General features: G+C 43.2%; 1 protein-coding gene across 4 annotated transcripts in view; it reads right to left on the bottom strand.

Annotated features, from left to right (window-relative positions):
- The window catches only part of SH3GL3 (SH3 domain containing GRB2 like 3, endophilin A3), a 134,306-nt gene that overhangs the window by 40,712 nt on the left and 73,837 nt on the right, over positions 1-19,757 (bottom strand). For 2 of the 4 annotated variants that reach the window (XR_006381656.1, XM_044230742.1), the window contains exons 2-4: positions 10,148-10,216; positions 4,238-4,310; positions 1,678-1,821 (exon numbers count right to left, since the gene is read on the bottom strand). Coding sequence is in view for 3 of the 4 variants with exons in the window: in XM_044230742.1 (XP_044086677.1) it covers positions 1,678-1,821; positions 4,238-4,310; positions 10,148-10,216 (286 nt within the window). In the remaining variant the exon portion in view is untranslated. Of the gene's footprint in view, positions 1-1,677; positions 1,822-4,237; positions 4,311-10,147; positions 10,217-18,155; positions 18,174-19,757 lie in introns of those variants that run through there. The other 2 variants (XM_044230744.1, XM_044230743.1) reach the window with 2 other exon arrangements.

The raw sequence follows: 19,757 nt of genomic DNA, 5'->3' as shown, positions 1-19,757 counted from the left end.
AAAAAATAAAAGGGTGAGTATATCCATGAAATGTGTACAACAAGACAGCAAAGGGAAATTTTAGCTAAGTATATTAAAATGTACTTTAAAGTTATAATACTTAAAATACAACACTGGATCAAAATAGGGCACAGATCTAGAAAACAAACAAGGAAGGCTAGAAACAAACTTAGAATACAAAAATTTAGTTGTAACAAAATTTATCTTCATTGGAGGGGAAACACTGAACTTTTCAATAAAGTATTAAAACAATTAGCTATTTGTGAGAAAGCAAAATTAGAACCCAATTATTGCACAGTATCTTCCTGTTAAACCCAGAAGGTCATAAATTTAAAGGTAAGAAAAGAAACATGTTTCAAAATAAAAGTATAAATGAACATTTATACAATATGGGGGCGGGGGGTGGAAGTTTTTCTGAACACAATAATGAAGCCGAAAGTCACAAAGGAAGACATGAGTCCCACCATGTAAACAGTAAAAATCTCTCTCCGTTTAGGAGATCAGGAACTAAATCCCTGTCGGAGTCTGACTTCATTCACATACAAGCCAGGCAAGGAGCAAATATCCTGACCATGGGAAGAGCTCATGAACCGGGAAGGGGAAAAACAAACACCTTCATGAAAAAAGAGGCAAAGGATACACATACCCAACTGACAAAAATGACAACAAAGAGGAAGGAACTCTACCTTACGCATCATCTAAAAGGTACAGCTAAAGCGGTACTAAGAGATCAATTTCAATATGCTACGCATCCAATTACCAGTTATTTAAAAGTAAACTAAAAAAATAATCCCCGCAGTGATCAGTTGTGCTGGGAAACAAACACAGTCTCGCTCACTCCTGGCAAGAGTGTGCAGCAGGCTTCCTCCCTCTGGAGAGTTCTTGGGGAGTAAGCTGCAGAAGTCTGCAAAAACAGGCATGCTCTCAACCCCGCAATTTCACGACTCGGGATTTCATCTAAGAACATAATCTTGGCCATCCCCACAGATTTACCTATGAAAACGGTTGTTAAAAATGCTGTGTAAAGTCTTTTTGCATAAAGAGAAAAACTCTTTAAGTGTCTAATTGGGATTGACGGAATGAGCTAGGACATCACACGTGGATTATTATGCAGCGTTTAGAAACAGTATCATAGAAGAGGGATTATTTTATGACATGGATCAGGATGGAGTCAATGGGAATAAACAGGTTGCAAAACGGTCTAAGGGTGTCTATACCACAACCCCACTTGGGTTCTGTAGGGTGCTTGTGAACACCGATGAGAACCAAGACTCTATCCCTGGATGTGTGAGAGTGGGTGACGCTGGCATTTATTTTCCTGTATTTTACTCTCTTAGATTTTCCAAACTTCCTGCAATGAACATGGAGGACTTGGGTGATATAAAAAAAAAATAAGTTTGTTAAAACAAAGGCACTGAGGGGGCTGCTGGGTGGCTCCATGGGCTGAATGTCCGACTCTTGGTTTCAGCTCAGGTTGTGATCTCAGGGTTGTGGGATCGAGCCCTGTGTCAGGCTCTGGGCTCAGCGGGGAGCCTGCTTGAGGATTCCCTCTCCCTGGGCACCAACCTCTCCCACTCTCTATGTAAATAAATGAATCTTAAAAAAAAAAAGGGGGGGGCATCATGCATCACCTACACTCGGCGCGGGAGACCCTCAGCCCAGGCGATGCGCACTCACCAAATGTGGAGCCTTCGCCCAGCTCCTTCCCGTACTTCAGCATACAGTCGCCCAGCAAGCCTTCTGTCTGTGGGTAGCCGGTGGTCTTCACCTGCCCTCGAATCTTCGACACAGTGTTCAGCATTCCTAGCTTAGCTCTGTATGCTTAAAAACATTGTCATTTGTAATTCCTTAAAAGGACAAGGCAAAGCCACAGGTCTGTTGCATTGAACCGGGGAGGACAAAACAGAGGCCACCTGGTGGGCAACTGGCAGGAGGCCTGCAGCGAGGGACAGGGCCGGTGTCACTGAGTCCGTCTCTCACGGGATTTCCCAGACTCTTTCACCAAGGGGGGTGGTGCTGAGCGGCCAGCTGCGTGGCCAGGATGGAGCACAGGGGACCCGGGCTACCCCGGCCCGTGGGCAGGGTGGGACACCGAAAGGCCTGCCGTGGCCCACACCAAGTTGGGTGCAGACACCGGGACGGCCAGTCCTTCCTGGGGCCCAACGGATCACGGAGACCAGAACTCCCGAGGTGCCAATGTTTCTGACCACCAGCGGGCCGCGAACACCCTCCCTGTGCCCCCAGAATGTGCTTGTCTGATTGTATCCAGTATCATTATGAAGGGCTGCTGCTCGTTCCGGCTCAGGACAGAGCCAGGAGGAGGAAACAGACCCCCCCAGGGAGCAGGAGTCTGTGTGTGGATGGTCCCCCGGGTGCGGTCAGGTCCCCAGGCCCCTAGGGAAATGACAGGCGGCCACGCTCCTGGACTTCTCTGTGACTCAGGCGGGGAGCGCTTTCTGACCCCGGCTCTGTGGGACGGCCCATGCCAGCGCCGGCCCTGACGCAGCTCGCTCTGGTTACTGGGAGGCAGAATAGACAAGATGTACTTTGCTGATAAAGTCGGGGATGAGGTCGGGAAAAGGAAACCGTAGCGATATTGCTAAATAAACATGGAAAGATGCCCCTAAAAAGGCAGAAATCGGGTTAATAAAGGGTAGAAGAGGGAGCACCTGCGGTCTCCACCCGACGGATAGAGCGGCCGGCCCGACCTACACGGGGATGGAAACAGGACAAATCAGGAGATACCTACGGGGGGACTGTGACTATGAACTGATCCCATGCTAAGGACCTGGGATTTTATCCCACAGGCCTGAGCGTGAAGCACACACTAGCTTGTGGTGTCTGAGATAACGTTAGGAAGTAAAGGGATCCACTTTTATTTGCTTTGGCTTTAATAATGACATGTTTGTTTTCACGTGTTCTAGACCAGCACCTCTCAAACTGTAAGTGCATACAAATCCCACAAGGATCCTATGAAAACATAAAGTCTGATTCCAGCGGTTTGGGAGGAACCTGGATTCTGTGTGTCCCCAGTCTCTCAGGGGACACCGGTCCTGCTGCAGACGCTCCCAAGGTCCGGCCTTTCTGAATCATGCCCACCTCGGTTCAAAGCCGTTGTCCTCCAGGTCCCTGCCCACAAAGGCTTCACTCTCCTACAGACGACACACATGCACACATGCACACACACACACACCTCCTCAGCTCCTCCTTCCCACTGTCAGGTTAGAAATCGGGAGGCAGCAGGCATGTGACGGGTCGCCGTGCAGCTGGAAATCACAGAGGCCTCTGTCCAAGCCGACGCGTCCACTGCTGCCCCCCATCCCCACTCTGCCCCCTTCCGACGTTGCTTCTCTGAGGATGGGATCTTGGTCCAACTTCACGCCACCCCACAATCCAGGAAAACCCCTCGCCAAGAGTAAGCTCTTGCTAAGTATGTGCTGACTGATTTATCCGGAAAAGGAACTTATGTGGCTCACCTCAATCCCGGAAGTGGCCAGAACAGAGATGTATTTATTATAGTTTTTAAAATTCTAATCACCTATACGGTCCTGAAGACTTCTACACCCACCAACCTCCCCAGACAAGATTTTTATAAAATTTATGTTTTAAAATTTTTACTGTTCAGATTCTCAGAGGGTTGTTGGGTCTGTGCTGATTCCCATAACCAAGGGAATCACAGTCACCACGTGCAAATACTAGATTCCTAAAAGGGAAAGGCAGATTTGGCAACGCGCAGAGTTCCAGGCTTAGAGGCCCTGCCCCCTGTCGGTTTCTGGATTTCACAAGAAATCCAGGAAAAACTCATCAAGGGGTACTCGTTCATGACCTCAGAATTAAAATCCTCCTGTGGAAGCAATTTCAAGGGGATATACACCTTCAGAGCAGGAGGACAGGATTTTTCTTTCCTAAAAGAGGAGATGCCTCCATAAGAAAATGTATACGAAATGTTTGCTGGTTCTCAGAAGCAACTCCTCAAAGCTGCCTTCGCTCCTCAGAGCCTTGCGGCTAAGCCCAGCCCCCACCCGAATGAGGTCACTGCAATTCACAGCATTGTCTGCCGGGATTCACTGAAATACCTTTGGTCTCGAGGCCTGACTTAAAAAACCCTGAATTTTATTATTTGGATGCAAAAAACATTGTTTCTAAATTATGTCAGCCATACGTCAAGCAAACACAGGTGACTGATCCGTGACAGCAAATGAACAAGAGAATATTTCAAGACATTTTCTAACTTTACCTGGATTTGGCTGAAGATATTCTGTGGCCTTCGAAAGAATTTCTGCAACAGCTTTATTGGTAATGTCTATTTTCTTTAAAAGAAAAACACATAAAAATGTTGGTAAATGACACTGAATTCACAAGAAGACAGAAGAGTTAATGTGCATTAACCTGATACTAAGAACACGTTATTATGGTGATTTTAACCTGAATGAATTTCAGCATTTTGGGGGAGAAGCAATTATTTTCTCATGTTGATTCTGGGACAGCTCTTTCTCCCCTTGATGATGGAGAGCATGCATTTCTTTTTCTTTTTAACATCAAGTGAGTATTCACATAGTATCTGGAAAACTCAGACAAGTCATTACACTCCACTCGGTCACTGGATATATGTCTCTCGGGCTAACACTAAGCATGTCTGAGCCAAACTTTCCTTATCTGCCGGGTGAACTTGATGCCCATACTCATGTAAGGACGCCCTAATAATGACTCATATTAGAAAATGCCACAGTGAATCAACAGTGAAAGAATCCTTCTCACCAGCGGGTCTCTAACATAAAAACCCAGGTGTTCTGTCTACTGCGTTAAGACTGAATCTTTCCTTCCACAAAACCATTCCTGGAGGGCACTTGGGTGGCTCAGTGGGTTGAGCCTCTGCCTTTGGCTCAGGTCATGATCCCAGGGTCCCAGGATCGAGCCCCCATCAGGCTCTCTGCTTAGCAGGGAGCCTCTTCCCCCCCTCTCTCTGCCTGCCTTTCTGCCTGCTTGTGATCTCTGTCAAATAAGTAAATAAAATATTTTTTAAAAAAATTCCTGGACACCGGCTGCTGGTTAGCCAGCCACTGAATGTGAGAACAGACAATGAGGTTAAATGTGCACATTACAATAGCTTTATTTCATACCCTCAGTAACTTGAAAGAAAATATAAGGAAAAAGGAGATCCCATTCATAAGAGCAACTTGGAAATACACAACAGTAAGGAATAAATATAATGAGAAATGTACAGTATCTATTTCAAAAATCGTATTTCTAAAAGGGAACGTTTAATTGTACAAAGATGTAAATCCGTCCCCCAAATTAACATGTAAAATGAATTCAAATCTTATCTGAATTATCATTTTTTTTGTTACAACTTGGCAAATTAATATACTAAACATACTGGATTAGAAATACAGACCTAAAAACAAAGTGTAAAGGTAATAAATTATACAGCAGTGTATTCTGAAATATGGGGAGATGGAAAGAATCGTGTAAGCATGACCCAAAATCCGAATCTCTTAAGTGTAAAGACAAAAATTCTGACCCTATAAAGACTGAACAATGAAAAGACACAGTCCACAAGATTCGACAAAACTGGCAAAATGAAAGAGAAAGAAAACTGTACAAGGGACACATGTTAGTATCCACAAAACACAGAACTCCCATTTAAAGAACAAAACAAAGCCCAGCCCAACTAGAAGAGACAAGAACATAAACCAGCAATCCACAAACAGGGAAAAATGCAAGTTCAAACACTTGACAAAATGTCAGAAAAATTGTAAATTAAAAAGGAGATGCTTTTCTCTCACCAGATTGGCCAAAAAAAAATTTTTTTAATTGATTTGTCCCAATATCAGGTATGATACAGGTGTGGGGGAATGGGCCCTTTCACGCACAGAGTGTGAAACAGATTCAGCTTCTGGAGATGAAGGTGATGGCGTCATCATCAGTAGTAATGGGCGTATCAGGGTCACTCTAGGACTTCCAGAAATTTATCATCTGGAAACACGCCAGCAAAGTGCAATTATGTAAGAGGATGTTAGACCATTTTATATCGTATCGAAAACGGAAACCAGCTTGAATGACAAGCGATACGAGATTGACTGGATCAATCGTGCAACATCCGAATAAAGGAATATTTAATCATCAGACAGAAAGTACAAGGGAGCTCCGTGGTACTAGCAAGAGGCCCACAGCGCATCGTCAGGGGAAAAAGCAAGTTGTAGAGTGATTTGTAATACAAGAAATTCATTTTCGCAACTCAAAAAACCGCTTTGGCCAGGGTCAGAAGCTTTCAACCAAGCCAGCTCTCGACCAGCTTGAAGCTCTAGTTGCTCCCATCGCTGAAGGCCTCAACTCAGAGCCGCGGGAAGGTTTAACACGACAGCATGTAAGTGACCAGGCCACGAACCAGGCTCGTCCTGTGCACACGTGCCTATGTGCACGGGGCCTCGTACCACATTCTCTGAGCTTTGAGATCCCTTCAGTGTGTCCAATTGTTTAGGAAGTGTTTGAGAGGAAATGTTTAAGAGAATAGGATCACCTAAATGGTTACGTTTTACTAGAGTTTCAAGGAATGCAAGTTCTTAGGAAAACCCTGTTTTAAATTTGACGTGACGTTGGAGCAAATTCCACGCGTCGCATTTGTGATTCTAGACGTCTGAAATGTGCAAGGGGATCGGCTTAATTGAGTCAGTGAAGAGAAACGTGTAAGGGTTTAATCTGTTAAGCCTATGACTTCCAGGAACCTAAAATGAAGAGTAACTGAAAACGATCACCGTTTTTGTGCCCAAATTACTAAATTTATAAATGAGGGTCATCGGTTCAGCTTAAGTTTAAGAAGAACTAGGTTTTAGATTTATAAACTTTTTAAAGTCTCATATTAATTAAGACACAGCTCAGCATGTTCCTCTCCACGTATCCAACCTTGTTTAGACATGAAAAGCCACCAGGAAGTTAGCCTTCGTCTCTGAAGGGCGACCCTGAGATCTGGGGGCAGGGCTGCTTTCTACTTTGGATCCTCTTCTATCTTTCGGGGGTAGGGGGGAAGCCAAGAAACAAATGGTCAGAGTCAGAGGCCTGGTGTGCACAGACAGAGCCGCTTCCAGAACGTTGGAACTGGGAATCAGACAGCAGCTTCCAGAACATGCCAGCAGTCAGAACTGGGAATTAACCCTTTACAAACTGAAGGAGATGCCCATGAACCACACCGGCAGATACGGGCAATGAAGAGGAACACCAAAAAAAAAAAAAAAATCCATGCAGTTTAAAAACAAACAAACAAAAAAAATTAAGCAAAGTCTCCCTCCTAGAATAACTGGGGATCTTGTGGGCAGGGGGAAATGTTCAGGCTACGAGATGCTATGCAATGTCTGCGGCTAGCCATCAGGACGAATGGGGGAAAGTAAAAATCAGTTTTGTAAAGTCTACCTGGTACAAAGGCACCTTTGCCCATTGATTAAATCTGGAATTTCCTTCCAATGTGGGCAGGGAATGTGCCCCGGCGGCGTCCAGAAGCCCACGCCACGGACTCTTCCAGGCCTCAGCCTGGGCTGGACAGCTGCAAACAGCCCTGGTTTCAATGGCTGTTCATGATATTCTATTTTTTAAATTATTTTTTAAAAGAATCCACCAAAAAAAAAAAAAAAAAGAATCCATACCTGTCTCTCTATCATCTTATTCCTTACACAATCTCTCTGTGCTTACCCTTCTCTCTCTCAGTCACACTTGGTGGAGAAGGCTTTTGGAAAAAAAAAAAAAAGGTTCTTGGTTTTATTCATTGGTTCTTCTATTTTGTTGTTATTGTTTCCTATTTTATTAATCCCTCATTTATCTATATTGATTTCTTCCTTCTACCTAAAGTGATTTAATTTGCTGTTACTGTCCTAGCTTCTTGACTTAAATGATTTATTCATTTTCTTCATTTATTTTCTATTAAGTGTATTTAAGATGTAGCGTTATACCACAGGTTCTGATATATAGAATTCTGTCTCTTGTGCCTAAATGATCCTTGATTTTACTTTTCATTTCTTTTTTAAGAACAATTTTCATACATTTTTAAATTTCTAAACACCTAGAATTGGGAATGTATACCTTCCTTATAGTCCTGTATTCTATGATTTTACCCTGGGAATTCTTTTTTTTTTTTTTTAAGTTTTTTTCTGGAGCCTAACATATGATTATTTAAAGGGACTTAAAAAGAATACAGATTCTCAATTTGAGGAAAGTAGACTTCTGTATCTATTTATAATATAATCAAAACTACTAAGTATATTTTATACTAACTGCCTATGAGTCAATCTATTATTATCAACTCTATCTATTATTCATGAGAGGTATGTGAACTCTTCTACTCTGGATTTGTCCATTTTCCATGTATTTCTGACAACTTTTCCCTTATGTATTTAGATGCCATGTTATGTGGTGCATAATGGTTCATAACTATCACAATTTTCTGATAGAATGCATGACTGCATCTTTTTTACATAATTTTTAAAAGATTTACTTATCTTAGAGAGACAGAGCAAGCAGGGGGAGGGACAGGGAAGGAGGGAGAGAGAATCCTTAAGCAGACGCCCAACTGAGCACAGAGCCTGATGAGGGGCCCAATCCCAGGAGCCTGAGATCATGACCTGAGCCAAAATCAAGAGTCAGCTGCAGCTGCTTTAACCGACTGAGCTACCCAGGTGCCCCCCTTTTCATAACTTTTTCCACTTAGTGGGGTTTTTTTCCATCAAATTTCACTTTGACTTTACTATTAGTCCTCCACTTCCAGATGGTTAGGATTTGTCTTGGAGTATCTCCTCCATTCCTTTGTCATTTCTGTGCCTTGTTTTAGGGGGATCGGATACTATCTAATTAATCTCTTCTAGAAAGTCCTTAAAATTTCTGGCCACACGTTAGATATCTCCATGCTTTTCACTGCTGTAAGAAAACAAAATGGATTTTATTTTTATATTTCTCCTGTTGTTCACTGGGGTTTTAGGAAGAAAAGGAAGCAAACAAGATGGACCTCCGTCCATTATCCGAAACTACAATTGCAGAGATGTGTTTTTCAATTTGACATTTAAACTGGATCATTTTGTTAGTAAGAAAGTTACACATGACATCCTTATATACCAAGGGATTTTTAAAAGTAATTTCAGGTATGCCAATGATGTTAAAATATTTGTGTTTTTCAATTAATCAGAAATTAAGTTTTTTCAAAAGCAAAACAACGTGAGCTTTTCCTCTCAAAGCATTAACATTTTTAGAAACATAACCGTGCTCACCCAGAAAGGACAGTCTGGCCAGGGCTGGGTGTCCTGACGACAGGAACCCTCCAAGTCACGGCCTGGGACTGGACCTCCTCCCCCACATCTGATGACAGCTCTGCAACCTGCTATGTGCGGTGTTCTAGATTCTACATCTGAGGATAGATGCTTTGTTTCTGTCCGCCCTCTCGCATCTGGGGAGTCTCATTATTAAAACAAGGCTATGTTCAAAGGGCCCAAGACCAAGGGGAAGTCAACTGGGGACGCTGGTAACTGCTAGTGGTCCTAGTTCTCCCTCCGCCTCAGCCATGCCACACAGCTGACCAGCAAACAGGTGAAGGGACAGAGATTCTACAATCTTCCTTTGGAGGGTGTTATACTCATTTCTATAACAAGATCATATTTTCCTAAATGCTTTCATACACATAATTTTTTTGCATAATAATTTCTTTTGTATCCGTGTGAGGCAGGCGGGGCGCACGTTATCAAACTCGTGTCACCGGTGGGAAAAGATGAAAGCGCTTATCCACGTTCACACTGCTGGTCCCAGCGACAGAACCCAATAAACGTTATCTGTCACGCAGCTTCTGTAACACATGGGAACAGAGCCAGAGTCTTCCACACGGTCCATCGTTATGCATTTGAAGAGTCTCATCCCAGAAATACATTTTGATTTTCCAGATACATCATCACAATTATGTGGGTCTTTTTCTTGCAGTACCTGTTTGCCAAGATTGACCATGTTTTGAACATTCTGACTTTCGTCCACTAGAGGGAACCAACTAGCCACAGCCCAGCTCACACCAGCGGGTCTTCACATCCCAGGTTCCCACTAACAGCCTTAACATCATCAGTACATCTCACATGAGGATGAAAATCAAATTTGTAATACAACTGACATTAGCATGCTCTCTTACCCTCTCCATGTCAAGAAATTCGTCATCTAGTTTCGTTCCTTCGACGCCACTTATTTTTTCACTAAACAGCTGCAGAAATAAACAGAAGTTAACTGCATTGTACAATCTGTGATCATAGTTTGACTCAAATCTCTATAAACAAAAACAAAAACAAAAAAGCTCATGTTCAGCTTGTTGCATTTCTTTTTTTTGAACCAAGTCCTCTAAAGAAAATTGTTGGAAGAAGGAATCGAATCAAAGGACATGAGAATATGTCTATTTCTCACTCACACAGCAGATATTAATTGAGCACCTACTGTGTACTTTACATACAGTATGTATGTAAAAGTAAAGTATGTAAAGTACTTCACTATATGTAAAGTACACAGTAGGTGCTCTAGTAGAAACACAGATAAAGAAGATCCTTACATAAGAACCTACAGTTCAGCAGAAGACACAATACATGCACACTCAACTGAACTACAAGGGAGGAAAAATCCAGACAAAACAGTGCTGGGTACGAATCACTGTAAACATACCAAGTAACGGGCATTTTGGTGATCACAGGATTCTGGGAGCCCAAAGTGCAGGAGAGAAGGGGGGACATCCAGGACCTGTTTCCTACAAGGCTTGGCATTTGAGCTGCCCATTTAAGGATAAGCGACATTTCAACAGGCAGCACTGAACGAGTCTCGCAGCATAAGGCAACGCAAAAAAACACCCCGAGACGGCAATGTATAGGACGCGGTTTTACCACCATGCCCCTCCGGCATTTAGACCAGATAATTCTGTTTCGGGAGGCTGTCCTGGGCATTGCAGACTAGTTAACATCATCCCTGGCCTCCACCCACTCAATCCAACAGCACACACAGACCCACGTGGGGACAACGAGAAACGTCTCTAGATGGCTCAGACTCTCTCACTGGTAGAGGGCAAATGTGTTCGAGAAACAGCAGGAAATTTGGTTTGACTACAATGACTAGTGTTCAAGAGAGAATGGAAGAAAACAGATGCTGCAAGTTAGAGAGGGCAAATCACACAAATTCTCAAATGCCAAGCTAAAAGGTATGCCGGAGAAGTCCCTAAAGATTCTTTGTCCAACACCGTGTATGTACTCAGAGAAACCTTTTAGCAAAGGGAGTCTGGCTCCAGCGTGGGCTGTGTTAGAGAACAAGGAGAGGGCTGAAAATAAGGTAAATCGCTTTTTTTTTTTTTTAAAGATTTTATTTATTTATTTTACAGACAGAGATCACAAGAAGGCAGAGAGGCAGGCAGAGAGAGAGGAGGAAGCAGGCTCCCCGCTGAGCAGAGAGCTCGATGCGGGGCTCGATCCCAGCACCCTGGGATCATGACCTGAGCCGAAGGCAGAGGCTTAACCCACTGAGCCACCCAGGTGCGCCAGAAAATCGCTTTCTTTAGAAAAGCACAGCAACGTGATCTGCTTATACCTTTAAAATATTTCTGTGAATTTAAAAATCAGTAGTACAGCAGGGGAGGGGTTTCCCATCAATTAATGGTCAAAGGATCGCAGGTTTTTTAATGTCAGTGTGACTTTCTGCTGCTATTCCCACCGGGACTGCAAATACAGCATTACTCTTTAATAGGAGGAAGGAAGGCACAGCAGCAGGTAACTTACACTCGAGGTGGGAGGAGGAATTATCTGAACGGAGTCATTAGGGGAAGAATGAACAATGGCCATGATTTTTTATCTCCCCTGTAGCTATGTCTTTGCAGCTTCTCCTGGTCAGAGTTGGAGTCTACCTGCCCCACCGAGTCTGGACTTGACACTCGTTTTGAACCACAGACAGAAACGGAGGCCTTTGCAGGTCTGGCATACTCTCGGTCATTCTCTTGAAACCCCGCTGCCACCACGTGAACAGGCCTGGGCTAATTAGCTGGGTGGTGACAGACAAGTGGCCCAAACACTCCCCTCAGGACAACCAGGCCATCCCTGGGATCAGAGCCCCTGGTTGGTCTGCAGCTGACAGCAGGCATGGGAGAAAGTCCTGGGAATGGACTTGAAGAGATGCTGGTTGTTTGACATGAAACACTGGAGCGCTTTGTTACACAACAAAAGCTAGCTGATACACAACAGCTCTGTTCCTCAGCCTCAGTATGGAGGTCACAGGCGAGTCTGCCAATGCCCTGATACAAGGTATAACCTTCCACAGAAACAAGACAGAATCCCAGGGCCACACGCTCAGTGGCATTTACGTGGGAGTCTCCATCAATTAGGTCCCCCAAACACCTTTTTGTCTAGTAGTGAGACCATTTAAAATATTAGTTCTTAACTTTGGAGGTAACACTCTGAGACCCCAGTGAAAGTTACACAGCCACACCCCAGGAGAAACACTCCTTTTCCTGCATGGTAGATGCCAAAGTGGCCACAGGGCCTTGTAGCTCCTCCCACTAAGAAGTGTCTCTCTTTCTCTCCCCACTGACTAGCTTATGTCAACAGAACAGAAAGTAACACACCTTAATAGGTTCATTATACCTACGAAGTGGCGGTGTTGATACTTCTGGCCCCGCCCCGAGCTCCACCGTAACCATGAGCCTGAGCTACCATGTTGGAGAACGATGGCCACTCAGGGCACAGAGAAGCCTTCCAAGCTGAACCCTCTCGTGCTCCAAACCTCCAGCTGACTGGGCAGCTGAATGCCAGCAGAGGGGTCAGTTCAAGCCCAGCTGAGGTCAGCCAGACCAACAGACCTCCCCAGTGAGCCCCGCCCAAATCACAGACCCACAAAATGGTGACAAATTTTTGTTTTTGAGTCACTATGTATTGAGGTGGTTTGTTCCACAGCAAAAGAACTGATACAGTTGCCTATAATTTCAGAGGGTTACCGTAACCCCTCTGCGGAAGCCCACTCTAGCCCACTCTAAAGGATAAATAAAGTGAATTTTTTTTTTTTTAACCTGCTTTAAAATACCCATTTGAAAAGCTCCTTAGCACTGACAGGCAGACCCAAAATGTCCTTAATCTGAATCCGTTTTACTGGTTCCGGTTCTACCTGTTCTATTTTCAGAAAGCAGAGTGTCTAATAGAAGGAGGAATGTTCTGCTTTTAAGAACAAAAAATAGTGAGATTAATATTCTTGTGTTTGAAGAGAGACGATAATATAGGACGGTTTTCAACATGAGTCCCAAGTAAGCATCATGATCAATCTTCTGCTTTTTCTGAAGTGCCCCAGTGGTGCTCAGCTGTTTGAGAAAGTCAGTATAAATACGCATTTGGTATCCGCTCCTTAGACGATCTATTGATACTTAATCACTCAAAGAATATGGCTGAGCACCTCCTATGTACAAGGCACCATAATTAGAACATGCAGATAGAGACGAAAAAGACAAGCATGGTCCCTAAGGGCTCCTGACCTCATTAAGGAGTTACAGAAACTGGGATTCTAGTTCTTGTAAGTGTTAGAAACTAAACAGAAATGCTTGAGCTCCTACTTCTAGTGAAGATAACTAGAAAAATTCAACTCCAATACATCCCCTCTGAATACAGAGCAATGATAGATTAAATATCCCCCAAAAAGGAACCATAAAGACAAGCAATGCTTTAACAACAGAATCAATTTTTGTCATGGACCAGAAAAGGAACAGAGAGACAAAACCTGATGGACAGAGTTGAAGTCTCGGTTGTGCTGGTGTCTTGTCAGCCACAGGCTCTGGTGGCCAGTAGTCTAGCTCTTGTTGGGTAAAATGGTCTCTACAAGTTCCCCATGAGAAAAGAGCCCAGAATCAGGTTCTGCTTAAACCCAGGGGATGGGGAGGGAAGGGAAGTTGGAAAAAACATCCATATGCAAACCACTGTTTGAGGTTGGTACCTTTGGCAATTCGTGGGCCCATGGAGACTGGAGAGCAAAGAAGCAATCGGGTCACCCCCAGCTCTCTGGCTAGACCAAGGTACCACGAATATCACCAGAGACCAGAAACCACACTTCCACAGGAAGCCAGGCAGAAGACCTCACAACCACCAGAGAGAAGTGAGCAAAGATGGGATAAGAGTAACAAAAAGACAGCCTCCCCAGTAAAAATTAAGCACAGAAATCTAATTTCTAGGGCACAAGGCTAAATCTAACACCAAGTAAGAAAGCCAACAAAATCATAGATCATGACGTGAATTCACATCCGGTGAATACCATGAAACAACATGACAGAAAGCTTGTGTGTATGCTAATGATGTCATCAACATGATAAATGAAGAAACAATGTCTACTAAGGAAGAGAAAGCAATTACACAGAAGGGAAATTGTACAAATTGCTATTAAAAATTAGAAATCTTGGAAACCAAAAACAATAATCATGAGAACAAAAAAATTCAATAAATGGGATAAAGTCCAGACTGGACACAACCAGAGAGAAAACTGGTAAACTACAAAATAAAGAATATATGGAGAGAACAAAAAATTTCAAAGGAAAAGATCTTTTTTTAAGGAAAATATATGAAATATCAGTTTAGAGAATAAGATCTATCAGATACGGACTCCAGAAAAAAGGATAGACTATAAGAGACTCGGTCTTTTAAAAGTTAATAAGCTCTGCTGGGGATTTTTTGTTCTTGTGGTTTTTGTTTTGTTGTTGTTGTTTACACAACTGAAAGAAGGCGTGAGTCCACAGTTTGGATGTATACTCAAATGCTAAGCAAGGTACATGTTAATTCGCACATCAAGATTTTGAGAATAAACAATTCTAAAACTCCCACAGGGGGAATAAAGCCACAATTAGATTCACAGCAGATTTCTCTTCAGCAACACTAGATTCCAGGAGGCAATGGAAGATCAGTATCAACGTGCTAAGAAATGTGAAAACCTAGGATTTTGTGTCTCCCTCAACTGTTATTTAAAAAGTAAATGAAACAAAGACCTATTCAGACAGACCATTTGTTTCTAATAAGAGTAATGTTAACGTACTTCATCAAGGAGATAAAAGTTGATCCATGACAGAAGATATGAACTGCAAGAAACAATAGTGAGAACAGAAACTGATTCACTATGGTGGCATATACAACCGCAGACTGAAAACAAACAAGCAAAAACAAGTCTGTGAGTTCACAAAAGGGTAACGTTATAACCATAAGCAGTAATAAGATGGGAGGGGGAGGGGGCCCAGCGGATATTCTGAGCACAGTAAGGTTCCTTTCTGTTCAGGAGGAAGTGGGAAATGGACATCACTTTAAACATTGTTAAAACTATAGGTGAGAATCTGTGTTACATAATTAATCGTAACTACTAAAAGCATAAAACAATAATATACATACAGTACTATTCGTGTTATAACATAGTTTACACACCAGTGCGTTGGTTGGAAAACCACTGTTTTCCAATCCAAACAAAACAAAACAAGAAAAAAAGTTTGGCAAGGTGGGGGCGGCGGGGCACAGAACAAAGGGGATTACAAAATGGAAACCACAATATAAGACGGTAATAAATCCAAATACGTCAGTAACTATTGTCCATGTAAATGATTAAATTCAACATGTTAAAGGATAAATAAAGTGAATTTTTTTTTTTTTAATCTCTCCACCCAACGTGGGGCTTGAACTCACGACCCCTAGATCAGGAGTCATGTGCCTACGGACTGAACCAGCCAGGTGCCCCAGATTTTTTAAATCCAGCTACATGCGGCCTCTATGAGACACATGTAAAATATAACTGAAAATGAGTAGTAGATAAGTTATACCTACTACGAAAATGCTGATTAAAAAAAAGTTGGTGGGGGCGCCTAGGTGGCTCAGTGGGTTAAGCCTCTGCCTTCGGCTCAGGTCATGATCTCAGGGTCCTGGGTTCGAGCCCCACATGGGGCTCTCTGCTCAGCAGGGAGCCTGCTTCTCCCTCTCTCTCTGCCTGCCTCTCTGTCTACTTGTGATCTCTCTCTCTGTGTCCAATAAATAAATAAAATCTTTAAAAAAAAAAAAAGTTGGTAACAATAGCATCAGACAAAAAAAGACCTTAAGGCAAAGCACTAGTAAGTACAGAGAACCGATCTAGTAATAAAAGGAGAAAGCCACCAAAATTCTGTTACAATAATGACGCACCTAATAGCATAGCTTCAAAAAACTAGTAATAAAGCAAAAAAAAAAAAAAAAAGAAAGAAAGAAAGAAAAGAAATAAGAGAAGTCCACAATCATAGCAGATTTCAATACAAATGTATCAGAAAACTGACGGCCCAAATGTGAATTTTTTTAAAAAAAAAAATCTTGGAAGGAATATAAGTGATCTGGAAGACCAACCTTGATCAAATAAGAACATGTATACTTGCCCTTCCAGCCAATAAATAGAAAAATATATATTCTCTGCAAGTAAAAACAGAACATTAGAAAAACTGACCACTTACTAGGTCACAAAATCAACCAACACCATATAGAACTTTTTTTTTTTTAATTTTACCACCAGGGGCGCCTGGATGGCTCAGTGGGTTAAGCCTCTGCCTTCGGCTCAGGTCATGATCCCAGGGTGCTGGGATTGAGCCCTGCATCGGGCTCTCTGCTCAGCGGGGAGCCTGCTTCATCCTCTCTCTCTGCCTGCCTCTCTGCCTACTTGTGATCTCTGTCTGTCAAATAAATAAATAAAATCTTTAAAAAAAAATTTTACCACCATGCCATTCAATTAGAAATCAATAATAAAAATAAATAAGTCGGTATAAAATTTTTGAATTTGGTCCTAATTGACAATGAATGATAAAAGAAGCCCTAACAGAAATTAATTTTTTTTTAATTTAACAGTAAAAATAGTATCTATCAAAACCTGTGTGGGATGTGGCAAGAACGATATGTAGAAATCAATGAATGACCTTAAATTCACCCACATGAAAAGTCACTTCAACTTAATATTTCAAACATTAGTGACACAACATCATTCAATCTAATTCCCCAAGTATCTGGAAGTCCGCTGACTACATCCATATGCCAGAGATACCGAGGTCACGCCACACGCTCGCCGGCCCACTGAGAAGCAGAAGCCGATGGCCAGGATACGGTAAGTACTCACCCAAAACACAGATGCAGAATTTGCTATTAGAGCTCGGATGGAAGGAAGCAAATCAAACAGATGAGGAGGGGCCAAGAATGTTCTAGAACAGGGCCTAGAAGGCTACATGGACAGCACCCAGGAGACAGAAAAGAAGTGGCCTTTCTGCCAGAGAGCGTAAGCTAAGGCATTACTTAGGATAGGAGGGCATTAAGGAGAGAGCGCAGTGATCCAAACGGGTAACTGAGAGGAAAATGAACACCCAAGCACAGGGCAGGGGCCAGATTCTGAGGCTGAACTTAATCCTCTGAGCAGTGGAGACGTTCAAGCAGGTGAGTGGTATGATCAGGTCTGTCCTTCAGCCAGGAAGATCACCCGAGTGGACCCAGGACAACACATGGGACAGGCACCTGAGAGAGGGCAGGGAACATCCACTAGGAAATCCTAAGGGACATCCACACAAAGGGGTGGACTGGGGGAAAGGTGTCAAAATTTCACTCTGAAACTCTGCCGGCTACCTTCTTCGACGTCATATGCCAGCTGCCCTCACCTAGTCATCTGTCCCATCACAAACAGCAGTGTCCAACCTGGGCTCACCAGACAGGAGATGCGAATGTGAAACACACACGTGGGGCCAATCCGCGTGGTTCCTGCAGTCCACGCCCCCACCCCCGCCCTGTGAAAAAGACCACATAGCAAACTAGGCATCTCTGGGGTACCCTGGTCCTATGGTCAGAGACAGAAGCCTACTTGCCATCCTCCAATTTCGCCAGGAAAAGGAAAACAAAAGGAGCATTTTCAAAGACCACAGGGAGCACTGATATAAAAGAAGTTTATCTGGGAAACAAAGGTTTTGCCTTGCTTTTCAGCCAGACCTGTGGGGCAGGGGGAGGGAGAGGCTGAGTGGGAAATGCTAACACAGCCTTGGCCTTCTTCTTGGGCAAATAATCTGTTTTCAAAGAAACCTTGGCTTCTCCACCTTCTTCCCTTTAATGAAGCAAGAAATTAAACGGCCAGAGAGTCTGAACCTAGGAAAAAATGTAAAAGAGCAAAATTTATACCTCAGGGTAAATTAGGAAGGGCTCCAGAATAGTATCCTCTAACCGGTGTGCCACGAAATGCAGACTGCCCAAATGAACAGCTCCTCGGCCATACAAATTAGAAATACTAGGATTAACCAAATAGGGAGATTTCTTTACCAAAACATTTTTCAGAGACTTCAACGTGGAAATGGCATTGTGGATTTCCAAAGGGCTGCCTATGAGAGGTAGAATTTCCCACCCTTACCTGGCCATGGGAGATGTCTCATACAAGGAAAAAAATCTTAGATTTCTGAGAAGTCTACTTGGAGAAGTCCTGCACCAAAATGTCACCCCCATTGGCTCCCTGAGTTCTCTCCCCCCCCCCCGCTTCCCCCCCGCCCCAACCAATTAGCAGTCCCACTCTGCTTTGTCAGCCCTGGAAAATAGGGCAATGTGCAATTATAAATACAAACAAGTAAGGTTATTTGTAAGTCGTTAACATCAGGGGAAGACAAGGAAAGAGTAGAAGTGAGCTCTCTGTACTAGTTTTGTGACTTTTCTGAGTCTCAAGTTATTTCAAAATTTAAGTTAAAAAAAAAAATGTCTGAAGGCTTCCGAAAGCAACCCAGGCAGTCAGGATCTGAGAAGCCAAAACCGTGGAGACGACGACGACGCACCGAGAAGAGCCATCCGTATATGGCTGCTTTTGCTCTTTGGAGAAAAATGTCTGCCTGACAACGCGGACGTAAAGGCTGAGCAGAAAGCATCAGCAAGAACTTGCAGAAGTCTCCTTGGACTGGGGAGGGGAAAACCGCGGAGTGCACTGTAACCAAGGAAACCGACACAGAAGAGGCCAAAATCCCAGGAACATAAAGCAGGGACTATAACACGTTAAGTGCCATTTCCTCTCGAGGCTTCTGACGATTCCTCAGCTGCATACATGCGAGGCGAGATGCTAAGATACCAGTGTGAAGAGGCTGCTAGAAGGCCGAACATCGAGGTGGAGAGTTCTGCAGTATCCCAGTCACCAAGACACAAAACTGGAGTACGGGACTCCCTTTCCCCTCATTGTTGTCGGAATAAAACTAAATTCTCCCTGGAGGAAGATAACATCACCCAGATGTCAGTAAAATAATAATTTTTTAAAAAGCATCTGGTATACCAGGAGACCAAATAACAACAAAAAATTGAAACTAAATTTATTTACTTTTTTAAAAGTAAGCTCTATGCCCAATGTGAGATTTGAAGTAAACTCTAAGATTGAGTCACATGCTTTAGCAACTGAGCCAGCCAGGTGTCCCCAAACTAAATTAAAAAAAAAAAAAAAACATAATCTAATATGTAATCCCAAATTGACATTAGAAATTATCTTCAAAATTGGGGCGCCTGGGTGGCTTAGTCAATTAAGCATCTGCCTTGGTTCAGGTCATGGTTTCAGGGTCCCGGGTTGGAACCCCACACTGGGCTCCCTGCTCTGCGGGGAAACTGCTTCTCCCTCTGTCTCTGGCCCTCCCCTCCGTTCATGCTCACTCACAAATAAATAAAATCTTTTTTAAAAAAGGAAATTATCTTCAAGATAATTATGATTACCTATGTTCAAAAAAATAGAAGACAAAGTTAAATTCTACCAGAAAACATTCT

Source organism: Neovison vison, chromosome 13 (genome assembly GCF_020171115.1).
Source record: "Neovison vison isolate M4711 chromosome 13, ASM_NN_V1, whole genome shotgun sequence".
Taxonomy (NCBI): domain Eukaryota; kingdom Metazoa; phylum Chordata; class Mammalia; order Carnivora; family Mustelidae; genus Neogale; species Neogale vison.
Note: the sequence above shows the minus strand (reverse complement) of the source record. Positions and strands in the feature narration are given on the sequence as shown.